This window comes from Drosophila subobscura, chromosome O, assembly GCF_008121235.1.
Source record: "Drosophila subobscura isolate 14011-0131.10 chromosome O, UCBerk_Dsub_1.0, whole genome shotgun sequence".
NCBI lineage: Eukaryota > Metazoa > Arthropoda > Insecta > Diptera > Drosophilidae > Drosophila > Drosophila subobscura.
The window spans coordinates 20,168,009-20,195,711 of record NC_048533.1 but is presented as its reverse complement, the minus strand read 5'-3'; the positions used below and the strand labels follow the sequence as shown (position 1 = coordinate 20,195,711).

Below are 27,703 nucleotides of genomic sequence, written 5' to 3'. Positions count from 1 at the left end.
AGGCGTACACACAAAACGGCCGTTACATCCATAAATATCATTTTTTTATTGGCACAACCCTAAATGGCGGCATTTGGCAAAGCAAATTCCAATGCAAAATGCTGCCTCCCTGCTCCGACCGACTCCCAGAGGACATGCACAGAGAGGGACAGACAGGCAGATGCGTCCGCCCACATAACGAGCGCCAAGGGCGGATTCAGTTTCAGGTTCATGTCCAGGTTTTGGGATAGTTGGGCCTGGAGTGTGTCTCCCTGCTGAATCTCCCTTAAGAATGTGCGACAATTTGCAGAAGCAACGAGCCGTGTGGAGCAGTCACTAAAGCATCCTAAGGGATGGACATAACACACCCCCACCACCACCTCAGTCAGCGGATCTGACAGAAATCTCTTGTTCCCCAAATCGACCGATAGTGCGCTACGTGACTCTATGGCAAATCGTTGGCAACGTGGCCAAAGGTGCTAAACGGATGGAAATGGAGCCGAATCCTGGTGATGAGTCTCCTGTGTGGCATCCGATGCCATGGACAGTCGCGGCGTCGCGCAGAAAACGGAAACAATTGCTCGGAATTACAGACGCCATTGCGCCATTGTTGCCATTGTTGCCATTGTTGCCAGCAGACGCATGCTACTGCCACCCTGGCCATCGCCCAACCACAACCACAACCTCCTGCCCCACCCAGCTGTTGTACCTGGTCTGGACCACAACGCCGTCACCATCAACGCTTTCAGTTGATTGTTTCCACGCTCGTGAGCAGCCCGAACCACACCCACAACCCGCAACCCACAGTCCCTTGCAACAATTGTAAAGTTGCCAGCGAGCAGGGGGAGCGCTGGCTGCCTGGCATCGCTGCTGCGTCTGCACTTGCCACCTCTGCGTCCTCGCTGTCTTTGGGGCGTAGTTCTCAAATGAGTTTTCCCTTTTCTCTCTCTTTTTTGTCTTCTCAATTATTCTGTTCCATTCGGTTCCTTTCTGTGGAGTCTCGGGCGAAGACCTACGCGTATATTTCTTTATCGCCCATCAGGGATTATGTCTCACGAATTGAAGTTTAATTTAGTTTTTAAATTTGTTTCACCTCGGATTGACTTTGCTCCCCGCCATCTTGCATGAACAAAGGTTTTGCCAATGGCACATCCTGATTTCTACTAGAAGCTAGAAGAGACTTGACAGCATTTTCTCCTTACTATTATCATAAGTAGGAGAGCGACACAGTGGGAAATCCGTAGATCCAAGAATAATATCTTTGACCAATCTTCAAGTCTCTGTTTTAAAGGCTGCTGAAATGTCTCTGGTTGTCGTTGGCTTCTGCTTCTAATAGTAGAAATGTTTGCCATTTCAACAACCACTTTCCCCTTTGCCCACTCCGAAACTATTTGATATGAAGTCTAATTTAAATTTCAGAATGCTCACGTTCGATGCCTGGCAAATGTGTTCTTTGCCTCTCTCTCTCTCTGCGGTTTCTATAAAATGCTCGAGTCGCAGCCGGTGGACAGGAGTGGCTGGCTGTCGGAGGGCGCAGGAGGCAGGGGAGCTGGGCAATATTGCGTCAATGACTTGCAAACAAAATTAGAAAAGAAAACCCGAGCGGCGGGTAGCATATGCTGCTGAGTGCGCTCCGGCATCAAAATGACTACACAAACTTTTCAAATTAGATTTCACACCCAAACTAAACACGGGACGATGGCGACAGCGACAACGACAACGACAACGAAGAGGAGGAGTGGTGCCACATTGGAAGATGACAGAGCCAGAGACAGAGACCAAGACTGGGACTGAAACTGAGATAGAGAGTGGGCTGAGGCTGGAGCTGGGACTGTGGCTGGGGTTGACACTTGCGCACAGAGCCAGCCACTGTGTTTTAGTTTATTTTGTTTTATTAAAACGACTAATGGCCAGGGCTGGGCTGTCGAGTGGGTGGCCGTGGCTGTGGCATCTCCGGCAAACAAAAGCGGAGCACAGCAATGGACACAATTAGTGTGCAATTTATGCTCCACGGAGCAACGGCAGCAGCGGCAGCAGCCATCATGATTGCCTCTTGTCTGAGCTGCAATTTGAATGACCAAATTAGACGACCTCTGCCGCCCCCAGTCTGGCTATCTCTTCGCAATTTATGCAGTCAGAGCTACAGAATCCAGGGTTCAAGACGAGCTCGACAATTTGATGATTCCGAAGGCCACCCACACGCTGCACCCTACACTGAGATCTCTGCCTCTTCGGTGGCTGTGAACGTAGTGGCATCAAAATTAATGGGCTGCGTGGCAACCTCACATGTAAATTTGCCCATCTCCGATCTCTGCATCTTCACTATGGGTCTAGCAGGACACCCTCCCTCCCAGCAACCACCCCTGGAATCTGCATATAAATCATGGAGTGGAATTCGCCATATTGTCAGCCGATCAGTGCCCAAAGCTCATCAAATTTGATGTTGAAATATGAAAATGAAGCCATAAGCCATGAACGTATGTAGACAGTTCGCTGTCGGGAGTGTTCACTGTATTGTACATGTGTCACATGTGCGGCCGGTGGCGCGTCACGCCTGCATCTGTCCGCATCAGGAGGAGTCCTGAATATCGCAATCAAAACTGGGATAAAAGGAGGAAAATCAGACGGGTTGTTTGCCATTTTGCAGTTGCTGGCGACCTCTATGCGAGGGGTGGGTATGCATATGTGTATGTGTGTATCGAAAACCGCCCCTGAGGCTGAGCAGCCGTGTCCGTGTAGGTGCGAGAGTGCGTAATTATGCGTCGGCAGTCGTAAAAGTTAACTTTATGGCTGTCGTCTGCTCGTCCATTGCTGTTGCAGTTTATGTTTCAGCCTGGGCCGAAGTCAGAGTCGAAGCAGGGGTGGGGTCGGGGTCGGGGTCGGGGTCTTTGTCGGGGGCCGGTCTCCGGCTGGCGTTCTGGGACCAATCTGATTGATTTATACGCATGTGAAAAATTCGACTCCAGCTCGTAAACTGGATGGTCTGGTCTGCTCTGTCTTGGCTTGATTTAGTGCCGCTAATAAGTAGCCAGGTGGTAATGTGACCGATTTCCAGCCGGGCGCATCTACATTGCGCATACGCCCCGTGGGCCGTGGGAGCATTGCGAAAAGTGTTTACATATTACATATATTTAAGTTTCAAAATGCTGAAGCTAAGTCGGTAATTAAAAATGGTTTTGTAACTCACCCATCAATAGTGCAGACGACTCCAGTCAGTCGAAATATGAGGAAAACTCTTTCTTATGAGAAAGAAAATAATCCTCTAAAAATAAATGTAAATGAAGCGATTATCTCTCCACTCTCACGGTAATAAGCAAGCACACGAATAACCTGCCCCACTGAATTCCAACTGAAGGATGGATGGGCCGGAATGGTGGTCCCCAAATGGAATGGGGGAATGTGCAAATGAAAATCATTTTCATTATCATCAGCATCATCCCCAGAATCTAGTTCATCATCGTCTCCATCATCAGACTTTTGTCGTGGCAAAGTGTTTATTGCTGGCGGCTTTCCGCTCTCCCATCCCCAGCTCTGCGCCCACACCACGCCCACCCTTTCCGACCTTCGCATGGCACAGTGGGCAATTGGTAGCAATCAGTCTGCCAGTCTGCCAGTCAGTCATTCAGGGCAATTGTTTCATTCATGGACCCCGCCAAAAAAGGCAAGAAGCGTTTATCATCCCAGACGACGTTCCATCTCTCTCTCCCTCTTCTTTATCTCTCTCTTTCTTTCTCTTTCTTCGCGTAGGCCATTCGAGTATACGGTTGTGTGTGTGTGTGTGTGTGTCGTCAGAGCAAAACAAACCATAAATGTGCGTAGCAGGCAGCGAAAAACACAGAGAAACGAAAAGCGAGAGAACGAACAGAGCAGAGAGCAGAGCACAAAAGCGACAAAACAAAGTTTTTGTCAAAGGGTCGACGTCGAACCGAGCACCCCCCGCGACCCCCCGCCCATGTAGGGTATGCCATCACGGCCATAAGTCAATGTCAATGGCACACAGACAGAGCGACAAACAGACAGACACAGATACGAACCAACACATACACAGAAATTGTTTTGGGGGCTTTTTCTTTGGAACAGCTGGAGAAGTTGCTCGCTGCTCGAGGCACTTGAACCTCCCCAGTTGTCGAACGCTTAATAAGACCTTGACATGCGACGTTTGCTTGACAAACTAAAAATGGGCTGGAAATTTGTTATTTGGTGTTTATGGCGTCGCTTGGGCCCCCGCCCGCCGTCGCTCCATGCCGATGGATGGATCTGAAAAGAGGGAGAGCACACGCTTTGCATTATTGTGGGATCCATCTGTGGGATGCACCCGATGGGAGGCGGCCGGCCGGAAACTGGTTTACACGTGTAAGCATGCTCACTCACACTCGTGCACGCAGAAACCTGTTTCCGGCAGTGCTTTAACGGTGAAGCAAGCCAAAAGCGGGCAAAGAAAGCCCCGCCGACTCTCTCGCACGGTCAACTAATGAGAAATTATTGAAAACTAACGAAATAAAACGATTTAGAACGATCTCAGCTACATTTTCACCACCGAAATACACCGATGCGTTACACTTTTGCACTGTTCTCGGGAACGTTTCACTGGTTGAAGTTGCAGTTTTATTTTTAGCTGATGGCTTTTTTGCGGTTGTTTGCTTTTCGACGTTTTGCGTCCATGTGAAGCCGTTGCCCGACGATTTCTTGTACGCCGCTGAGCCTCAGGTCTGGGACGGCGGCGTCGCCGGCTGCGACTGCGACGGCAGCAGCGCTGCCGTTTCTGTGTCTGTGCGTATCTCACAGATATCCAGCCACGGCCCGGTCGAGTATCTGTGTGAGCGCACGTATATCGTATCTGTGTCTACCCCCCTGCGTGTGTGTGTGTGTGTGCTGTTTTGAGTTTCAGTTCATGCGCGCAGCGGCCACAGCTAACTTCCCTCCACGCCGCGTGGTCATAGATAATATCTCCCCTGTGTGTGTGTGTGTGTGTGTGGCACACGCACGTGCAGGGAAATTTCCCGCACAGCCACACACACACACAGTCAAGCTCGTGGACGGACTCCAGCTGTCTAACCGCTTTGGTACTTTCATCCAAGCACAGTTACAGTTACTTTACGGCTCTACTCGAAATAGGGAAATTTCTCGCGGAAATATCCCATCCGTAGCCACGTGCTGGCTGGCTTCTGTGCTTTTACCGCTGCACAGTTCGAAAAAGCTCCCTGACTTTGTTGTTTGTGTTGTACATAACATAGCCCCACCCGCACCATTGCCCTTACCCCTGCCCGTACCCAAATCCATTTATGGGCCACTTCTACGGCCCATCTAGAGTTTGGTTTCTCTCCGCCGGCCTTTGGAGTCGTCGTTGCCAGGGCTCTTGTTGCAATTAATGACCATTTGAATTATATTTGCGCTCGTAAAATTTACAAGAATTGTTTGCTGGCCGAGCGTCCAACCTCCCGTGCAGATCTCTTCCTGCCCGCCCTGCACGGTTCTTCATCCTAGATACAGCAACCAGTTCCCAGCCTCTCGCTGCCCATTTTCCCATTCATTTCGAACGTAGACAGCAAAAATTTTTACGACTCTTCTGCACAATGCGCAAATACGACGACAATGGGCCAGCCGACCCCAGCTCCGGCCGCCCCTGCCTTTGACCCTACCCCAGACCCGGACCCGGCCCCAGCTCCAGTCCCTCCACCTTCACATTCCACTTTGGCTTTGGATGGTACAGGAACTGGAACTGGACTGGGACTGGGACTGAGACTGAGGCGCATTGTACGCTTTGGAGATTTTATCGTGGGGTTTCTCATATAATAAATCGTTTGTTGATAATAAATTTTGCACTCGACTTATATTAAATTTCTCCTGAACTGGTTCAAGCCCTTTATATTAACGCAGGGAAATGGTAAAAATGCTTGACATTTGTACTTTCCTAACCATTAAATAACATCAATGGAAAACAGAAGAATTGTTGAAAAATTTGTAAAGTCAAAGCCAGCTTGAATGATTTCTTACTGGCAACAGTTTTTGAGTTAACTTTAGCACATTCATAAATGTGTGTAATATTTACGTACTGAAATCAATATTCTTGCTTTGGTGCATACTTATTGAAAATTCAGAGAAATGCTCGAAAGAGCATTAAATAATCGTAATCATTGCATAAATATAATACCAGAATAAAGTATATTTTATTATGTTCAATAATTATTATTTATTGTCACACCAAACACCTTAGTGTTCGAATTTTCTTGTTTTCAAATCGGATTCTTTGAACTCTCAGGTTGGGAGATTTAAAACATTTGCTTATATCGTGGTTCAAGCAATGCTGGTGAAGATTTTACTGTAAATATCGCTTAAATAAAGAGTAAAATCCAAAATCTCAACAGATCGTTAAGTCTGTTATTCAGGGAAACTCTGAAGAATCCTTTACATTTAGTACAGACTTTTATACATTTTTTGACCAACTGAAAGATGGAAATGCTAAATTGAAAGACCAATGTTTATACCATATTCATTTCTAATCAAAATGCATCTCAATGTACCCCTGTCCGCAGAGTATGAGCATATCTGAGAATCGTAATTTGCACCCCATTGAAATAGAGCTCAGGGCAAGTTGCAAGCAAAAAGTATTGGTGCTGCCGCATTCCCGATAACTGCAATATGGTATTTTCAGATAATCATTCTCTGCATTCGGCTTTGGTGTTGGTGTCAGTGTTCACCCCTCGGTAGATAATTAACAACCCTTATCCGTCTGCTCCTCTCTCCCTGTCTCCCTTGGTTGTGTAACCTTTTTGCTAGCAAGAGTCTGTGTGTGTGTGTGTGTGTGTGCGCCGATGCGCTTACCCCTAATTGCAATGCCATAAAAAGTGCAATTCAAACGAAGGACAACCACCGTCGCATGGTGAGGAAAGGGATGCCCAGGAGGAAGATGAGAACACAGGCTCTTGGCCCTTTGCCATTACATTGCAGCCATGATTGCGATGAGAGCGTGCATTGTCTTGGCAAGATGCATTCGACCATCAGCCGCAGAACCGGAGAGGGCTAGGGAAATGGATAGGGACACTGACACGGACACGGACACGAACACGGACAGTGCGGGCAGACGAGGTTAGGGAGCAGCCTGGGCAGCAGTTGGCAAGCATCAAATTATGCGAAACTGCATTCTCACTGCTCGCATCGACAAGCTCAAGCCATTTGCACCATACGGACTGCTGGAGGAGATGGCTGCAGGAGCAGATGATGGCCGGGTGCGCATGGATGAGTGCAGCAGCTGCTGATGCTTCTGCAGTAAGTGTCCTTGCATCAACCGCCGCCCACGGGGCTGGGGTTGGGGCTGGATGCAAATTTTCCATGACAAGATATCGAAAATCTCGAGGAGTGCAGCCAATCAACTGGAAATTGCCAAGCGTCGAGTCAAGTGCCCCTCCCCGGCAACACCACATCTCCCACCCGCGGGAGAATTGATAACAGATATCGGCAGCGGCAACAGCCCGACGGCAACGCGGGCGATTAGCGGTGCGAGCGGACCTCAGCCGCCCGACTGTCGGAGGCAGAAAGCCAGCAGCCCCACACACTTGGGTGACTGGGCTAGTGGGTGGATGGGCGTGGCACTCAGCCACGGCATAGGGTGGACCCTGTTGCGCACACGGCGCTGGTCGCATCTGGGCCGCTCGCACAGCCGCCGCGCGAGAAAGGGAGCGAGAGAGCGGGCACTACAGCCGGCGGTGAGTGCGAGGGAGATGCAGCGAGAACGGCCATTTTGGTGGGAGCGAGTGCGATAGTCACCGCCGGCAACAGAGACAACCAACGACGACGATGCCGGCGTCGCCGTCTGCGTTGACGCCAGCGCAGACAATGGCAGAGACTGCAGCGCTGACTGCGACTGCGGCAGCTGGTCAGCATTGGAGACTTTCAGCCTCAGAGGGTCTCGTCTCCCGCTCTGCCGGGCGACTGTGATGGAATGTTTGCTTCTCCAGAGTCTAGAGAAATGCCACTGCCACGGGGAGAACTCGTTCCAGCTTGAGCGCAAAAGTTTTGAGTGGAAATCTGAGGCGTGGAGGCGACTCCCCGGAGAAATCCAGCTGCAAGTTTGCAGCACATTGTCCAAATTGATTTTCCAACTCAAATTAAAGTAAAACCAAACGGGTTCCAGCTGTGCAAATGTGCTCCCCGTGCTCGTTGGGCACACCTGACGACCTGGCAACCGACTTCAGTACGGACTTCATAGATTGAGTTCAGGTTCAATTAGTTGCCACCAAATGAGAGATGGGGAGATTATAAATCTTGGTTGGGAGGGGGAATTTTAGATGAAGATTTACAGAGGTTATTTCTAAGAAGTTATTTGAAATTATGTGTCCAAAGTAAATGAATTATTTTAGATACATTTTACTTAACTATTAATAGTTACTGATTCCGATTATATTCGAGTTCTGTTAGCATGCCTGTACGATATGCAAAGATTTTGAAACATGTATTTTAATACTCCGTCAACTGGCAATTATAATTTCTACCAAATCAACCATATTTTGAGCTCTAATTATGCTTTTATAGAAACCCACTAAATCTTCTCGCTTCCTCTCTTCTCGTTCCAGATCTGCGTGTGTGTGTGTGTGGTTGTGTGTTTTATGGCATTTGTGGATTATACCCATAAAAACTACACTTCCCCACGGAGATACAAAGCGCACGAACAAAGGGTTGGTATACGAATTTAAATATTTGCTTTTTATTGGCATTTCAGAAATTAATACTAATATGCATTTGATTGGAAGCGAGCTTCGGATACTGCGGGGCTGGAGATTATACCAAAGGTGCATAAATCAAACAGAATTTGATGTAGATTCGCCCCATGGGCGTGTCCAGCCACCGGAGTCGTAAAATCCTTTTGTCTATGTCCCGAGAGACTGGCATGGGGCGAGTTCCGCCTAAAGCCTAATTGCAAAATGATTTAATCCCAACTAGCGGGTTTAGGGCATGAATCGATCACACTTCCTTCGACACGGCCCGTACCCGCTCGGACGATCCATTAAAGTTTCCCACTTAATCGCTTTAAAAAGCCATTAACGTGGCCATAAGTCCGAGCCATCGCTCCCATCCCCCGTGCTGGTCCGACTTCTTGGCTTCGGCTGTCAGCCCATGGAAATTCTTTACAGAAATATGAATACCGCTTTACGAGGATAGGTTTTGATTGCTCGAAATGTATGATTTAATTTGGCAACTGCGGCCATTTAATCCCATTTCTAATACACCAAGCTGAGCCACAAGATGCATGACATGCACCTTAAACTGATTCAGTGCCAGATCTGGAGGGATGCAGGGCTCGGGCTCTGCTGCTCTCCGATGTGTGACCGTGTAAATATGCATTGCCAGGGACCCCTGCACTGCCGCACAGAAATTGAACGATTTGTGCAGTTTTCATTGCGATTCGATTATGGACGAGGCCGTAAAGTGTATTCGTTATGGCCATTAGTCGCTCGTAAATTTTCGAACGAATGTCGTCCCGAGCCCTGCCAGACGGCCCCATTCCACCTTGCCACCAAAAGCTTCAAAGTTCAGGCACGTCAATGGCGGAGCCTTCGAATCAGAGGAGGCATCAGCAGCAGCGGGGCAGCAGCCAAGAAGATACTGACAAAGACGTTATTCCAGTTTTTAATCTGCTCAATGGCCGGCAGCGGGGGGTGGGACATACAGACACATGCAGCGGAATCTGAATCGCCATCGCCATCGGAATCGGTTTGCGAAGGCGCAGTAATTAATATATTGCATTAAATGCTCGTAATCACACATTTTTATTGGGGAGAGCCAAAGAAGAAGAAACCAGCAGCCAAATCACACTAGGGCGATGCACTTCAGAGTAATGCAAACACATCGATCCGCTGTTTACATTGAGATCGGAAACATTTCCGCAAAAAATAGACATGGGTTCAACTAATTTCTCTTTATTTTTGTGATCTATTTAAACAGGGAACTGTGTGAAACATTCCAATTCGGACAGAGTTCAATATACAAAAATTGTACCTTGTTTTCGTAGCTGAGTATCCCTACTGTTATAGCATGTCAAATCGACTCCGTACATTAGCCCACACCTGTGTCGAAGCCATTCAGAGAGCACTCTAAAAGCTTGACCGAATCGAGGAACATCGAAATATCAAATACGATAAATAATAAATGATTGCGACCTTGCAATTAGGGAATTTTGAGCAATAAAGTGTTGCGGATGACAAGGTGTTTATTGCGGGCAACCATGTACTGGTTTCCATTAACAGAAAATTATATATGTACTTATGTACATATGTGTATGTAAATACATACATAACAGTATGTACATACGTGTAATATATGTTTCAAGCAAAAAACAGTCTGGGGAAGCTGGGAAAGCGTCTCCACAAATCGTATTCCGCAATGGCCGCTTATCATTAAATGCACATAATGTGCTTTATTGTCACTTAAATACAGATTTAAATAATTTTATGACTTCATTTGCTGTGGACGAGCAAAGCGTCGGCGTAGAGAGCGGTGGAAACAAAGCCAGTGCCAGCGCCAGCTCTATCTCAGCTCGAGGAAACACAAACAACAACAAAAAAACACATCTTTATAAATAATAATTGTTAATTATCAGTAATCAATGACATTTTCACCCGCATGTGAGCTCATTAGGCTCCGTAATTACAGAATTATTATTTACGGCGATGATCGCTTGATGGTGAAGCAACAGCGGGAATGGCAGATTTGTGAATTATTTCTGAGAGGCCAGACACTTTTCAACAGTTGCGAGTACAGCTAAAATACAGCTAAATGCAAGAAATAGGAATATTGCCAGAAGGAGCTATTAATAGAAGGAAATTTATGCAGTTAGCTGAAGGATAGTGCAAATGATAACTAAACAAAAATAAACAATAAACAAATTTCTGTTATACATAGCTTCTGTTAGGTTAGAAATGCTGATTTATATTTTCTGAACAAGATCTATAATATGTTGAATTCCGCTCTTCACTTTACGGAGACAAAAACAATTTATTAATCTTTTAAATATATGTTTTAAATTGTATATTTATTTTATTTACTTACAAATACTAGTTCTATAATTGGTAACCACCAACTAAATTATTGGAAGATTAATTTATCATACATTAGCGCTCTCCGTCTCGCCGGAGCGGGCCAGGAGAGCTCGGAAAACTAATTCGTGTTAATTGCCGACAGAGTACACAATGAAATTTCAAGTGGTAATTGCCAGCGTTTCCATTACAAAGGCATAACAATATCAATATGCCAGGCATTTGCATAAATCGTCCACAGGCGCGCCGCTCAGACCCCCTTTGGCTTCTGGCCCAACGAAGATCGTCGGAATGCCGGGCGAGTCAGATAAATTTGTGCGCGGAACGCGAACTTGACTAGAAAATCGTTAGGCGAAGTGCGACAGAAATGGCCAGTTAAATAAATCGAAAGATGTCACAGAGACAACGGTCGCGACTGGGACATGGTCTTGGTCATGGACATGGACATGCACATGGATGTGGATGTGGGCATGGTTGTGCATTGGCTGTGGCAGTTTGACGTTCGCCAGTCGCGAGTTTGATATGCAGAACATTCGCTGGCGTGACTGCAGAGTGAAGTGAAGTCCGGGCCGAGCGGGAGCCGGTCGTGGGCGAGTTAGTTTGTTGGCATTTCGCACGCATCCTCCATAAATTAGCGAGATTTATGCCCCGGGGACTTAGATTCGCTAGAAACTGCGTCTAAACTGCGGCGGGGACAGGAATATGATAGGGAATCGATAATAAATTACCCTCTCTGGCGACACATTTCCTTCTCCTTCTCCTTCTCCTGCTTCTCTTCTGCAGGCGGAGACACACCCAGAAAAGCGGGATTCAGCTCTCTCTCTCTCTCTCCCGCTCTCTCGCTCTGCGCTTGCCCCATCTCCCTCGCACGCTTATTATGCGCACTCGTTTCCAGAGCCGAAAAATCGATGGAATATGCAAAATACTCTTTGGGCTGGCCGGGCGGGATCCGCCTAAGTCAACACAAAGTCACCATCTGCCTCCATCTCCACCTCCACCTCTCCACCCCGCCCGACCGACTCATGGGGCGGAACGCCAGTCCCCGCACACACACCCAATCCATTCCACTCCTGCTGCCAGAAACTCTTTCGAAATGGAATGTAAATTTGAACAGCGCTTTCTTTGTCTTCTGTCGCAAAAGGGCCACCGAGTTTGCTTTCTGTTGTTTTAAAATGTTTTGCTCCACAAATACATACAAACAATATTTATATATATGTATTTGTGTGTGTGTGTATGTGTGTATATACTGGGCTCCAAGTGCTGCCTAATGTAATCCCCGGCTATCTGTATCTTGCAGATACGCACCATACAAACCACTCAGACCTAGACCCCGTCTCAGTGTCAGTCCCAGTCACAGTCCGAGTTTTGGTTTCAGTTTCGGGCTTGGGCCTGGGCCTGGGTCTGAGTTTTCAGGCAGCCTCTAATGTCGAAGGTGGTCAATGTTGTCCATTTTAAGATTTTAATCGCTGGAATTTGTTTCGAGTCATGACAATTTATGTGACACCCCAAATTTTGACTGTGACACTTTGGAAACGTTTTTATGGTTTATTAAAAAAATATTCGATTCAACTTCGGATCGGATCGGATTCGGATTCGGAGTCTCCAGCCTGAGCTCGTTTCAAATGCAAAGCAAAAACTAGTTTTTAATTAAAACCCAAGTTGCTCTCTCCCACAGAAGGAGGGGAAGATGGCCGGGAACTGGTACGAGTATCCCCCCATAATTGAGCGGGGGATTTGGCAATGTACCGGGCCAAGTGGATGGACGCAGAACACGCCGAGGGCCTGCACTTGAGTCCCTTTTAGGCCCGCACCGAGTAAATCGATTGAAAGCCATAAAACAAAATGTTTATATTTCGAGAAGTCAAAAGTCAAATAGGAAACGTAAAGATCATCAAACCGAACGGTTCTGGGAGCTGCCATTGGTCGAGGGCTCTTTCCAACATTGCCAGGTCGGTCGGGAGGGGAGTTCTCTCAGCACTCGGTCTTAATTGAATTTTGAAATATGGTATTATGTGCGCACTGTTCGGAAACAGTTCATAATGCTGAGCTCGAGCCAAGTCCGAGCACACGGTTCTGCTCTTGTTTATTGAAATAATTATCCAGTCGAGTGTAATGAGCAACTGGCTCAAGTGGAGCTATGTGTGTGTATCCCAAGTGCATCTCTTGCCGCTCCCTTCCCTCCTGCACAGACTCAATGCCAGTGCCAATGCCATGGGCACTTGTCCATGAAGGCAACCCGTGTCCGCGGCCCATGGACGACCAGCGACCGCCTACAGCCGGGAATGCTCTGCTTAATCACCTGCAGATGTGGTTCCCGATTGGTTTTTAATTGAAATTGCTTGCTCTCATGCAAAGGAATTCACTCTACTTACTGGCTGGCTCATGGGCTTTCCCCAAGTCCGTGAATCGATCCCAGAGCGAGTACACAACCAAAACGTTAACAATTAATTAATTAAATAAATAATAAATATATCCCGATACTGTTTCAAATTATATTCGCCAAATATTTTACATTATTTCATTTTGGAACACACAATTTTGAGCCGTTTTACATTATAATTAATTTTTAATTCATTTAATCAAAATGTAAATAATTTTTTAATTAAATAATTGTATTCCCCTTCACCTGCGCAATCCACATTTTGAGTTTTGAGCAACATTCATAACCATATAAAATCTACAACACATTTTAAAGATACTCCTGAGATGTCAGCGATTCACTGATTAATTTTTACAATTAACATTTTTGTTTCGAGCAACAAATGGAAAATAAGAAGGGTAAATAAATATATTTTCAAAGGGGAATCATTGGCTGCGCTCTCTTTCGGCTTCAATCTGGACATATTTATGGTCGAAAGTCTATAAATAATGTAGATTCCACGAGCATCCCATCTAGCACTCGAGGTGCACCATTTTGTGTGCTCATCAGTCGAAATCATGAAAGCATGTGACTGGCATAAAAATAGAAATTATTCCTAACCGAATAACTAATTAAGGAAACACACTTCCAGGCCAGGCCGTCAAAATGGTAAATGGGAAATGGCAGAGACGCCCGTTTTAGCAGCAATTTTCACAGCAAATGTCCGGCAAGCGGTCGCTGGCCCACCCGCAATTACGGGGCATTTACATAAGCCATTCATTAAATTTGATTGCACATTTCTGCTATTGTAAAGAAAATGTGAACAAGCCGCTGCTGGCGACACATTTGCCATTTAAATTAATACAAATGCGAAATCCCCAGCAACAGCACAAGAGCCACAATTCTCACAAAAATAGAGCTCGATCGAGAACAACAGTCGATGGCGCCCACACAGAGATCGAGGCAATTTCTATTTTTGAGAGAAACGTTCTGCGATTTTCAACACATCAAACGATAAGAGCAAATCGGAGATGAGAACAAACCATGTGGAGGAATGTGATAGTATAACGGAATGGAGGAATATTTTAAAATAATTACGTGCTTCGGCCTTTGCGGTCGGGGAAGAAGGGCAGAAAGCACCTCAGGCGTGGAGAATGGTCGCCCGACCAGCGAAATAAGTTTAATGTTAATTTAATTGCATTTTTATTGATAGTAAAAACATTTATGCGGCATACAAAATGAATTATGAATGAATTGGCAGAGTAGCCGCGGACCACAGAGAATCACACACTGAGAGTCGTCAAACTAAAGACGGACTCGTGGAATTATCCAACAAAAAATGTACGTCGACATTAGTCGTGTTTGACTCTTGTTTCCATTTTGATTGGAGTAAATTATTAATATGTTTGGAGGGGATAGAGAAATTAAATACAAAATTATGTTCTTAATCTCATTTATTAATAAGAAACAAGGAATCGATCAGACTTAATTTCTTTCAACCAGTAGAGTGCCTTCTTCTATTGGTATTAGACATATTTTTAGGTTTTTTAAGGTTTTTCTTTACCAGTAAATATCACAATGTATTAGCAGATTGAGTCGAATTCTGACCCAAGGACACCGAAATGGCCATAAAGAGTGTACATTAAGGGTTATGCGATTTGCACGGGCCGCATTCAGGGAGCGGCAGGTCCTGCAGCGCTCTGAGTCCTTGAATTGCGCAATTAGTTGGACGTTTTTTGCTTTTTATGCCAGCTGTCGGGTGGTCTACCTGTTAGCCTTCTCCGCGGCCCTTTCCAAATAATATCCTTTCTCCGGTTGACGTTTTTTAACTGCGTCCTTGAAGGTGCAGGCAATTAACGAGCGTTTGCCAAAATGCATCGGGTTATGGCCCTCACCGAGGGGAGCTGTTGCAGCTCTTCCCTCCGGCTACGGCAAGGTAGAGCCCACTTTTTCGCATCGATGAACTAAAAGCGGCAAGTTTGAGTAGCAAGAAATCGGTAGGGTATTTTTGTGCAGCTTTCCGCTGCAGAAAGCGTCGAGCAGGGCAGTCAGCGAAAGTGAAGCAGTTAAAAGGCGGCAGACGGGAGACGCAGAAGGAGAGATCCGTGCCCCTAGTGGCGGCCATAAAACGTCCAAACAAAAGGTGAGCGGCAGTCGTAAAACGCGACAACATGGTGTGACATTTCGAAGATGTTGCTTCCATATTTTTACCATATCCTGGGCCACTGACGGGCTTGAGAACCATCAACGTGGGCCTGAACATAGGCGAACTGGTCGCCCTGTCGCTTCGCTGCGGACCGCGACTTTTGTTTGCCATTTTATTGTCACTGCGAGAAGGGTTTCCAAGCAACTCGGAAAAAGAAACGAAAATCCGGCATTTTACGGCCTTTTTGCAATTGGACAGTTTAACCCTTCACGTCCATCTGGTGTGTTTACTCCTTGGGCATTGTCCCAAGCAACAGGAACAAAAGGCATACACGTTTCGTGGTGCTGCTCGCAACAGCTCCTTTTGATTGTGATTTATGGGCCAAGAATAACCGGAAACTAAGAAAGCAAGAGTGAAATGGCTGACGATTCTAGTGTTTCAATACAACTAAAAATTTGAGGCGTAGAAACGGAATTCCAAACAACTTTAAGCAGCTTTAAGGATGTACCGGAATCTCCCTTCCATTGATGGCCTTGCAGACAGAAAAAAAAACAGAGCATATCAAAATGAAATCCTGATTCCGCAAACATGGAATCTGTGGACATTTCTCTGTACCAATCGAAGAAAATCCCCCAGTTCAGCTACTCTTCTTTGGTTAGGGATAAATTTATAGGGGATCATAAATATAATTCTCAGTATTTTTGAAATATTTTATTTGACTTGAAAGTTTTCTCTGCTCTGAGACTCTATGAAGCCTGCCTCTTATCACTAGTCAGATAAGTCTCGAAAAGGTGGAATACCTGCCGGACAATCGTTTCGCATTCCACATGCATAATGTGGCCATGTGGAGTCGCTGCTTAGGGAGCTGCGCGTAATCTCAATGCGGCCTCTTAGCCCACGTCACGATGTGGCACGCGATGTGGGAGAGGACATGTCGGCGGCAGACATTGTAAGAGTTGGGAGTGCGAGTGGATAATTTATTTTTGTTGAACTAATCCCCCGCATAATTACTCGCTTCAACCGATCCACCACAGACCCATTCACAGAGCTCGTAAATTGCACCTGGGGCCGCTGTTGTTCCTCTGCCTTGTCCGCCATGCGGACTGGCCAACGGCCGCCGAGACTGCTCTCAAAGTGGAGCAGGTTGGGCCAAGCCAAGACGGTGGCTTCGGCACGGCATGTCATGTCCGACTGTGCACATAATTGGCGTGCGTTTCCTTTAAAGTCCGACCAGACGCGGCGGGTCCCGGTGTGGTGCCACAGAGTGGCATGGCCGTTTTCCTCTAGTAAAACTCTCTTTTAATGGCCGACGGCGATGATAAGCCTGCGGAGTTTATGGCTCCAGATAGCAAGTGTCAGCGTCACGTAAATTCGCAAACAACTAAGGAAATTAGGATGCCCGCTTCCCATGCTCATGGGGTTATTAGCGATGGTTTTATGAAGCATATCTGTAGAAGGGTTCTGGTTCTGGCGGGAACGGGGGGCAAACACTGACGGACCTCAGAGCAAGGAGTGTTAAATCTATTCACAATTTATGCGACAGTTTGTCACTCTTCCAGCGGCATCCTCGCTCTTGAATTGAAGCAGTCAACAATAAGTTGGTCAATCGATAATCGGATGACGATGACCCAAGCATTCAATAGACACTGCTGCTCCTTCAACAACACAAACCATTAGGGCTGTCCCCTGCCCAAGGCGCAGACTTGACCGCTTCGATGACCGCATGGATGAGTCAAGTCAATGGCTGCAAAACGGGTTTCCAGGCAAGGCCGCCATGCCTCTCTCGTGGCGAGAGGCGAGAGGCAGGCAAAGAAAGTGAGTGAGTGCGGCAGGGAGAAGTGCGCAGGGAGAGTGGTGGATGTGCGCGGTGAAAGGGGATGAAAATCTGCCTGGCAAACTCTCATTTCAATCTATTTATGAACCACAACACCGGAGTCTTAAAGACAAAGCCAAGCCGGAGCATGGCGGTCAAGAGGCGGCCCTCTTATCACAGCCATTGCCTCCGCCATCACCATAGCCGCATTTGAAGTGGTTGATCCGGTTTGTGCGTGGCCCCCTGCCCCGTCTCCAATGCGCTCGGCTTTCGTGTGAATCTGTCGAGTCCCGCTCCGCTCGTTTGGGGCCCATTTGGGGCTCGTCTGGCCGCGACCAAAGGTCACTCAGGTGCCTCCGCCATGTACACAAAATTAATACCAAGCGCCGGTCGAGTGCCGCCCTCTGATTATGCATGCACACTTAGCGCAATCGATTCGGAGTCATTCAGGCCCGAAATGGCTTCCCGCAATGTGTCACATGCAAATGGAATCGAAAAGACCTACTCCGATGGGTTCCATGGGATCGATCCCATTTGTACTGGCCATTAGCGTTGAGGCGCCTGGCTATGGTCAATTCACATTAAACTCGAAATTAATTCGATTAATACCTCAATTAATTCCCATCTAATGGCACATTATGCACCGAATATTTATGGTCTCACTTTACAGCGAATTACTTAAACTAGTTGATGAGGGTGAAACATTTACCCTCTCCGTAATTACATGACATCTAGCTGTGCACAATTTATCATTCCCCTCACAGAGGGACTACGCTAAGCCACGTAAATAATTTGAGCAAAAAACCAACACAAAAAACGTTTTCATTACTTTAATTGAATTAAATTAAATATTATTTTTAATTGCATTTTGTATTTCCCATCCTGGCACAACAAGAATATTAGATACTTATAAATTAGGGCGCTAGTCACAACAAGTGCTAAAGTTTAAAATATTTACATTTGTGATTAAAATTATAATTTAATAAAACATTTATTGACATCAATTAATATCTAGGGCTCTCAAATTCGCTCTCCATTCATATGCTCCTGCTATTTAAGATGTGGAAACAATTATTCTAAGTTGTTCCATAGAAGTTAAACTCGATTTAAAGCTGAGAGAAATGTCGTTTAAGGCATCCTACAAGAATTTGTATACCTTGTACTCAAATAGCCCTGTGGTACTAGCAAATGTGTTGGATTTTCTTTTCTTTATTGCCATATGGTTCAGTCTTAACGGTGATCAAAGCTGGGCGATGGCTGGGGTGTGGGAAAAGCACACTCAGAATTTAGCAATGGCAGGCAATGCCAATAGATGTGCAATTAAATTATACGAATGAATCTTTTGGAGAGCTCTGAAAGTGGAGCTGAGTTTCCGTATGTAAAATGGAAATTTCTCGACCGCTTACTGGAAATGCCATCAATAATTGTGTAGTGTGTGAATATGGTAAGAATAAAGATTATACTTTAAACTTCTGCAGCAGATGGCGCAGCTCTTCGTTCTGGCGGCGCAAGAACACAACCTCCGCGTCGTACTGGACGCGCGTCTTCAGCACCTCCACGTAGTGATTGAGGCCATGCTCGAGGGTCTTCCACAGCTTGCACTTGGCCGGCGGGAAGCAGCCGATAAACTTGCGCCAGAAGTTGCGAATATCATCGTCGGAGAACTGGATTAGGTTGACAGCGATCGACTGGCGGCCGGGAATGTTGTGGTACATTTGCTTGTGCATCTTCGTCGTATACAGATTCATGGCGTGCAGGCACAGGGCCGGCTCCATCACCAGATAGTGGTTCTTGCAGCCCTTGGACGTTACATGACCCTTCACCATGAACGTATCCATGTGGTGCTCCTGCTCGCGATGCAGCTCCTCATCGTCCAGTTGAGCCTGCACGTCCGGGTCCAGTCGGTTGGACTTCTGGTGCTTCATGAAGACCTCGGCGCACTTGCGCGGACTCAGTCCGCCGGGCTGGCAGGTGGGACAGTAAGTGTAGGGCAGAAAGACTTGGGTCAGCTCGTGGACATCGGACAGCCGTTGAATGCGCAGTGCAGCGAATATGTTGTCCAGCCGCACCAGGCACTTGTCCGCCTCCGAATAGGGCTCGAGTATCTTGATCAGCCGCTGCTCGATGAGGAAACCGCCGCGGTCCGCCAGCTTTCGGACCAGGTTCCGCATTAGGCGCAACGACTCAACAGGTAGCTCCTTGATATCCGCCTTAAACTTGGCTCCAGTCTTGTTCCCCGAGCGGTTCTTAGGCACCCGACCTATGCGCAAATCGAATCGCTCCAAGACATTGTTGTGTTTTAGGCGCGTCTTGTTGATGTTCTCTATCGGCGGAATGGGACGTTGCCAGGGTAGGGCCAGCTGTTGCTCGTGAATGATGCGGTCGATGTGATAGACACGATCCACGAGCACATTCAGCTCCTTAAAGTTGATCTCCCAAATGCGGTTGAACTTCTCCTTGTTGTTGAGGCGCGCCTGGTGGGCCTTCAGCTCCATATCGTGGATATTGGCGTGCAGCTTATAGATGTCCTGCGACAGACGATCTATGTTCCGCTTGCCCGTAACATTAAGGTTCTTCAGACTGCGACGAGTGCGTCCAATCGATTCATGGAGGCGGGCCACCCGCCGCTTCTGCTGGTTGTTGATGATCACGTTCTCCTCGTTGCGCTTCTGCAGCACCTGATAGTTGTAGTCGAGCTTCTCCGAGTTCATTAGCACGTTGTCGCGCGTGCGTCGCAGCTCCAGCTCCAGGCGTTCGCACTCCTTGTCCAGGCGGATGCGTGTGCTCTTGGTCAACTCCTCCTGGGAGGCGTTGATCTGCTGCGTCTGATCGGCATAGAACTGCTGGCGGGTGCGCACCAGATTGGCCTTCTCATCAAAGTTCTTGTTGAGGGCATCGAAGAAGGTGCGCCACTTCTCCACGGCACTGACGGCAAACTGCTGGCGCTCCTCCTCGATGGTGTGGCGAAGCATTTGCAGATGCTGCTTGTGGGCTTCCTTCAGCACCTCCACCTGGTGGTCAACGCGCTCCACCAGGCAGCACAGGTCTTGTGCCTGACGCTCCCGATCGAACTCGAATTTGGCATTTATGCGATCGACCTCCGTCTGGCAGGCTTCAATCATTTCATCCTTGCGCTGCATTATCTCGGCGATGCGCTTCTTTTGGCCCTCGATCTGGTCCCAGAGAATCATCGGCTCGTTGATATCCTGCAGCTCCGTCCAGCGTGCCTTAATTTCCTCGTACTTGGCCATAGTCTCGATGCTCTCGCGCTGCAGCATCACCTGCGTCTGCGCCTGCTGCGTGGCCTCAAACATACGCCGGTTCAGCTCTCGTCGCTCATTGGCCACACGCACATTGGTGACGAGCTCGGCCCCGAAGCGTACCAGCTCGTCCAGCCGCTGGCTGGACAGCTCCAGTTGCTGATCGATCAGTGGCTTCTCTGTGGCACACCGCTCGGCTGTGCCCTTCGGTGCGGTTTGGAACTGATTGCGCACCCGGCCCAGTATGTTCCGGCGGCGTTCGTCCAGTTTGCGTATAGGCCCATCGCAGTGCTCGCTTACGATGAGGGAATCAATGCGCTCGTTGAAGGACTCCCAGCTGTCCAGGGCTTCGGCATCCGACTCCTCTGCCTCCTCAACGCCGATTTCGGATTCAATGAGCAGTTCCGCCTCTGCCTTGATGTCTTCCTCGTTTTCATCCATGATTCAATCGCTTTGCGTCTGCCTTTGCTTTGCTCTGTTGAAAATTTCGGTGAACTGCTTGCTGACACACAGCGCTGTGTTATGCTCAAAGTAGATGTTTGATCGAGGCATCAAAGGTTGCCTAACTGGGTCGATTTCTCAGAGACTACTCATGTAAGAGTATCAAAATGTTACTCCATCGCTTTCTTTCCACCAGAGAGACTGGAACTGGTAATAATGCTGACCAAGAATATTCAAAAAAGTCTGTTTGTGATCCGTATTCCTATAGAAAAGACCCTCATTACTTGTAGAACGTTCCTAATTTTGGAGTATGTGGAATTGGAGTTCTTGAAATCCTCAGAATTAATAATATAGAACGATATTGAGCACTTTATCACTCATAAGCCACTAAAATGCTGGAGGAAACTTCCCTATACGGACGCCATCTCAACATCATGTGCCGCTCATCTTTCGCAACCAGATGCGAGGTTGCCCAGACCCATGGCTGCACCCTAGGCTATCCCTAACAAGCGCCAGCAGATCCCACGTACCCCATCGCAGTCCCACACGGCCTCCACAGACCAGACGCCAGCCACGCCTCGTTAGCCGTTGCCCATTGTCGGGGCTGTGCGGAGCGCTTTACGAGGCCATCAATAACAGTCGGAGTCTGCGATGGAGCAATCTCGGGTGATTCGGCTATCGGCTATCGGAGCTGGCGTTTGCGCCAGTGGCGAAAAATCTTTAAATTGTTGCAAATTTTAGTTGATTGTTGGGGGCTGTTAGCCGGACGTGCCTTTTCCAGAAGATGCTCCATCGGCCATGGGCAAAGGAAGGGGCTGGGAAAGATACATACATGAGCTATGTGATGCCGATCGTGCCGCTGCATATGGGGAGAATTCACCCGAGTTGCCAGCGAATTTTTCTACTTTATTGCGTTCGACACTTTAACGAGTCCAAATACAAATTACTCACGAGTGGTTCTGGATCGGGTTCAGGCCGGGAAGACCAGAGCAGGCCTGTCCAACAAATGCGAAAGTTACGCAAAACCATAATTAACAAACATTCGGAGGAATTCGTTTTACGAGCAGGCCAGTGCCAGTGCCAGAGCCAGAGCAGTCCTCCACTTGACACGGAATTTTGATTTATTTCCCCAAGAGCGGACTCACTCTGAGTTGGGAATTGTTGTAGAGACTGTCTGTCGGGGAAGGTTGCGCTGTTGGGCAGCGCAGCAGATGATTTATCCGAGTACGCGACATTGGGAAGCGCGGAAAACTATAGGAAATCCTTTCCAGCAGTCACATAACTCGCGCCGATCGTTAGTCGGACCCACGGCTGATGTACGTCCGCGTCTAATGAAGCCGTCAGGTCGTTGTCACCAGACTTCTCCCATTTGGCCGCTCTACGTGACTGCACCTACGAATTGCATCCAATGAGCCTGGCCAGGAATGAAAGGCATGCAATTGGGCGGCTGGCAAGTGAAGGTGTGGCTGTGGCGGAGTAGGTGGTTTTTCACGGTGGGGAAATGCAATCAACGAATCAATTGTTCTGTCTGCGATTGAATATAGAAATGAAATGGCAGTACCCTATTGGGCAATGCCAATGGATAACGACCCATGTACGAGTATGCACTGCTCGGGTCGGGCCTTAACCAACTGATTTTTTTCACCTACTGATTTACAACTAAAACTGGAGACATATCCCATCCCATAAGTCTCAGGTTCAGCCAATAATTTTCTCGATTTTAAACATTTTTAACAATTTGGTGAAATTATTAACTGAGTAGTCGTTCCTTAGCATTAAGTGAAGATCTTCTTCTAGAAACTAGTTCATTTAACAATTAAATCAAATTTCGGTATAATTTACCAACATTAACTGTTGAAAATCAACTTAGTTCTGACTACGTCCACATGTATTATGTATGCATATCCTTGTTAAATCTTATTATTCATACATTTCATCGGGATACAATTGGATATATTCGGAAATATCCAATTACGCTAAGGAAATATGCAAGTTAGCCAGGACAGTAGCCAGGACACAAAAATACTGCTTGCACTGCTTGATTTTGACTGCTTGACGCTAAACTGGTTTGAAACTTGGTTTGAAGTGAAGATGCTAAAATCGATAGTTTGGTACAACAAAATATGCAAAATGCATATTTATCTTAAATATTTATTAGTTTTTTATTATTTAAAATTATTGTCATCCTTCTACCCTCAGGACTTGTCAGTATTTTGAATGTTACTTTTGACCAGACTGCTCTTTGCTTCTAATTGAAGTTTTCCAGCTAAAATGTTATCCGGATAGCCGTTACATCCTCCCAGGGACCAGGTGACGCTGCAGCGTATCTGTTTCTGTGGGATACGGCTGCCACGGTGCGTGCGCCTGTGTTTGTCACACGACAGCACTTGGCCATATTTTACCGCTTTTAAGCAGCGCGTAAATACTCACGCTTACTGCAAGAGTAGAGTCCATTAAACGGTCGTAAAAACTTTACGATTCCCAATATGAGATTCTCTTAATACGATTTTTTATGATATTGAAATCTCCTTTCGCTGCGAGCCCATCATCGCCATCTCCGTCTGGCGTCTCGAGGAAGCCGAACCGGCAAAACCAACCATCTGAGGCCCACAACTCGTGTCTGACTTTGCCTTGCACTTTGCTCAAATTTGCCGGTCTCTTCAGCCTGGGGGAAAACTGAAAAACCGCCTCAGGTACGATAATGGCCGTCGTCCCCCTGGCACTCCACTCCTGCCCCACCAACCAGAAAGGGGCGGGTGCGTGTGCTTTAATGTCTTGTTGAGGCCTATAAAACACGCTCGTCATCGCATTGCCCAAATAATGTCGACTCGCTGCGTCTGCGACGGGGGATGGGATGGGATGTCGTTGCAGAGTACTCAAATTCGAGCTGCACGGGCTGACGAAGCTTTGGTTGCCTTATTGAAAGGAATCTTAATGCTAAAACTAACAAATCGTAATTATCTGTAAGAAAGTCATCTGTAAATTAAAGGCTCTGAAAAAGAACAGAAGCACTTCCAGATAACTTTAAACCCCTAAACCTCCTTTGAAGCTTACACAATAAGGGGATGGGAAAATAATGATATAAGAACTATACAGAGATCCTCTTCATCTCCAAACACTCATATTTTGACTCTATCTCGCTCAATGTCTCTCTCTCTCTCTCTCTCTCTGTCTCTGTTTCAAGAAAAATCGATTTCAATTAATAATTTATCATTTTGGTCTTCTCTTTCAGATGATAATTGGAAAAGTCCCGCAGCCACTCAACTGGTGAGTGAAAATATTAAGTAGATACAAAGCGGAATAGGCAGATGGGATGCATTCATTTTTACGATCTTTGTCTTGTCTTGAGTTTTTTTTCGACTATTTTTCTGATTTATAATTTTCATTTGTGCAATTTACAAAACGGTGCATCGTAAAAGCAATTAAAACGCAATAAACGCTGTCAAATAAAACCACTACAAAACGCAGACAGACAGACGACTGGATAGATGGATTGGGCAGACATTTGGCTTGCATTCGTATACATTTTATTGAGTACTTCGGAGTTGACTCGGGAGCGAGTGTGGATGGCACAGAGACCCACATTCCACCCTGGTCTGGGCTGGGCAGAGATGGGACAGAAGTGACCTATAAACCCGACCGTATCGGAGGATTAAAAAATGATAGCGTGAGAAGGCATTTTGTAATCGCCATCCGAATCACTTTCTCAAACCACTCATTCCTACCAACCGCTCATCCATGGATGAGAGGGGGAAGCGAACCGCAAGTCGAGCCAAACAAGCCGTAAACCAACGCTATAAAAATGTATAAAATTAGGCACTGAAACCGATGTGCACCGCAGAAGCGACGCGTCGGGAGAGTTTATTTTACAACCAGATACTATGAGCCAGCAAACATCGATACCTCAGCGTAGTTTTGAGTCAGACTTGTACTCACTTGAAATTAAACTCAATTTTAAAATAATAATAATAATAAAGTGCACAACTACTTCGGGAGAACTGGTAGGACTACAAGAGTAAACTCATCTATTTACCTCTCTTTATTCTACTTATTTTGTAAGTTTCGTTTATTGTTTTACAAGTGTTTCTCATTGCATGGTCTGGTTTGTTTTTATGCCTATTTTGTTTTAGATACAACCTGTCGCACGGGAGATTACAACGGAGCTGTTTCTTTTATGGTTTGTTCCGCTTTTGTTTAAGGGTCCCGACCCGAGGATCCGCACGCAATCCCACCACCAGCTCAACTTAACACGAATCGACTCGACTCGACTCGATTCCACTCATGCCGTTAATTCCATCCCTCTTTCGGTTTGCGGAGGCAGCTCAAAATAGTGTTTTATTGCTGTAAATTATTCTTTCAGTTATTTACTTTTTATTTGCCGCTGCTCGGCGCTCTGCGCCCTTCCCGCTCGGCCAGCGTTCACCCAGTTTCAAATTTTTATTAGTTTATTACGATTATTATCGTTTAATGGGGCTCGTTTGCACCGCTGACGCTCACTCGTTATTGTTGTTAAAGTTGTTGTAGTTCTTTCTGGTGGCTGCTGCTTTTGCTGTTGAGCAGAGCAACGTGTGAAGGTGTTTTATTATTTGTTTTGATTATCAAAATGAGCATTTTACATTTTTCCGGTCGTTGGGCGGACCACCTGCCCATGGCCCATGGCCCTTGGCCTATGGCTGAATGGCAGTAAATTACTGCCCGCTGTGAGTGCTCCGTGAGTATGTGCGAGTGCACCCAGTGGGGCCAGGCACTCACTCCCTCATTCGCACTCGCAGTACGACCCATAAACTTAAGACGAAGTGTGGCAAAATGCTTAATTTGGAATTTATGAGCAATTAATTTTAAAATTCTCTTTTGTCCGTTAACGCTCCGCCCCCACCACACCCCAACCCACCATGTCTGACGCCAAGCCATAAAAGATCCGCTAAAATTTGATTATTTAGCCACTCCGCTGATTGATCATTATTCAGTTGTTATCGCCCAACACGAACACGGGATTTGGCAATCCGAGCCAGGCCAATTGGGCAACGGCCATAAAACTACGCGAAAGCCAATTACAATTGAATTATTCGGGTTGATCGTAAATCGAGAATCATATTATATTTGACAGCTACTTTAGAAAGAGAGAGTGCATGTAGATAAAGGAATTCAAATATAATACTACATAGAAAATGTAAACACGAAAAAATCATAATTTAAGCAGAAATTGTAATATATTTTAATGTATTAAGTACTAGATTTACATACATATTTATGTAAAGATTCTAAGTTAAAATGATTGTGATACTGAAAATGGAAATAAAACATTAGAACTGTTCCCGCTTTAATTTTGTAATTAAAAATGTATCTGGATATATTTATATTTATAATCTTTAGCATTCCTGGGATAAACAATAAGACAATGGTAAGAAATTTAAACATGTTAATCGAGATTAATGATAAATTCAATTAAATAATATAATAAATTATTAATAAGAAATAAACTGACTCAATTAATAACCAAAAAACAGCTACAGGCCTATGGCCACAACCCACACTCCACTTATCCTGGAAGAGGGCACTTCTGGATGCCATCCCACAGGCGGAGTCAGAGAACAAGGCCCGACAAGTGGCCAAGTTGAGAAATTGCAGATTCGTTTCATTTCCGCATAAATTTGCAGCCAAACGAGGAATCTGCTCTATGCAGTGCCAGAGGACGGGGCAGCGAGTGGAAGAGTCAGGGAGGGAAATGTCTGTGTTGTTGTCCAATTCCAATCGTAAATTTGAAATTTTTCATAAAAATGTCATAACAGCAATTCCACTGACAAGGGCAGAAGGCGGGGAGAGAAAGAAAGAATGGGAGAGGCAGAGTGTGCGAGAGTGAGAGTGAGAGAGAAGGCGTCGACGGGAAAGAGCAACAAAAGGCGGCGGCCGAAAATAAAGGACAAGAAATGAGTTTTTGCAGTGTCGGCGTTTTTCATCTCTCCAATTTATGGATTTTTCGTGATTTCTATCGTGGCGACAAACCGAGAGAGGAAAGATATCCCGCTCTCTTTGTGTGCAATAAAAAACGGAAATACAAATTTGTTGCGACTAAATTTAGGCTAATTTGTATTAGGAAAGGCAAATCGCATCCCACTCAAAAGCAGAGGAATAATTTAATGAACAATAACGTTTGCCCAAACAGAGTATAAAACACTTAAGAAAGCTCCAGCCACTGGCCACTCACTCAAATCACACTCGAAGGCCACTCAAAGCAGATAGTTTTGCTCAACAAATGCGACCGCTTTTGCCGGCGCTCGGCGCATTCGCAATTCGCATTCTCACGTTATAAACATCAAAATTAAGCATCCATTCGAGAGCGCACTAAAAGCCAGCAAAATCGTATAAGAAAAGGCCTCACCACAGCGACTCCAACTGCAAAACCACTCAAAAATCACTCTTACTCGACGCGTCGGGACGCTCTTTCGCTCAGCTCGCCTCGCTCTGTTGCTCAGACCACAGACGGCCATCATGGCAGAGAGAGCGATAGAGAGAGACAGAGCGAGCACGAGTGCCAGCTGGCCTCGCGCTGCACAAGACGACTGTGTGTGCGAGGGAGCGAGACAACCCGATGCTCCCAGCAGCGCTGCCATCTTTCTTATTGCCGCTGCCGCCGTCGGCGCCGGCAGAAAGCGCTAGCATGGTGTATGGTGTATG

General features: G+C 46.5%; 1 protein-coding gene and 1 long non-coding RNA gene across 2 annotated transcripts in view; one reads left to right on the top strand and one right to left on the bottom strand.

Moving 5' to 3' along the window:
• The window catches only part of LOC117897323, a 71,926-nt gene extending 45,719 nt beyond the window's left edge, over nucleotides 1-26,207 (top strand). The window contains exons 4-6 of the long non-coding RNA XR_004649085.1: nucleotides 8,550-8,651; nucleotides 24,261-24,295; nucleotides 25,159-26,207. This is a non-coding gene — a long non-coding RNA (uncharacterized LOC117897323). The remainder of the gene's footprint in view (nucleotides 1-8,549; nucleotides 8,652-24,260; nucleotides 24,296-25,158) is intronic.
• LOC117897322 (dynein regulatory complex protein 1 homolog) lies at nucleotides 18,363-21,162 on the bottom strand. Its single transcript, XM_034806093.1, has one exon. It carries the CDS (start codon nucleotides 21,026-21,028, stop codon nucleotides 18,785-18,787), a length of 2,244 nt encoding a protein of 747 aa, XP_034661984.1. The 5' UTR covers nucleotides 21,029-21,162; the 3' UTR covers nucleotides 18,363-18,784.
• Nucleotides 26,208-27,703: the final 1,496 nt, after the last annotated feature.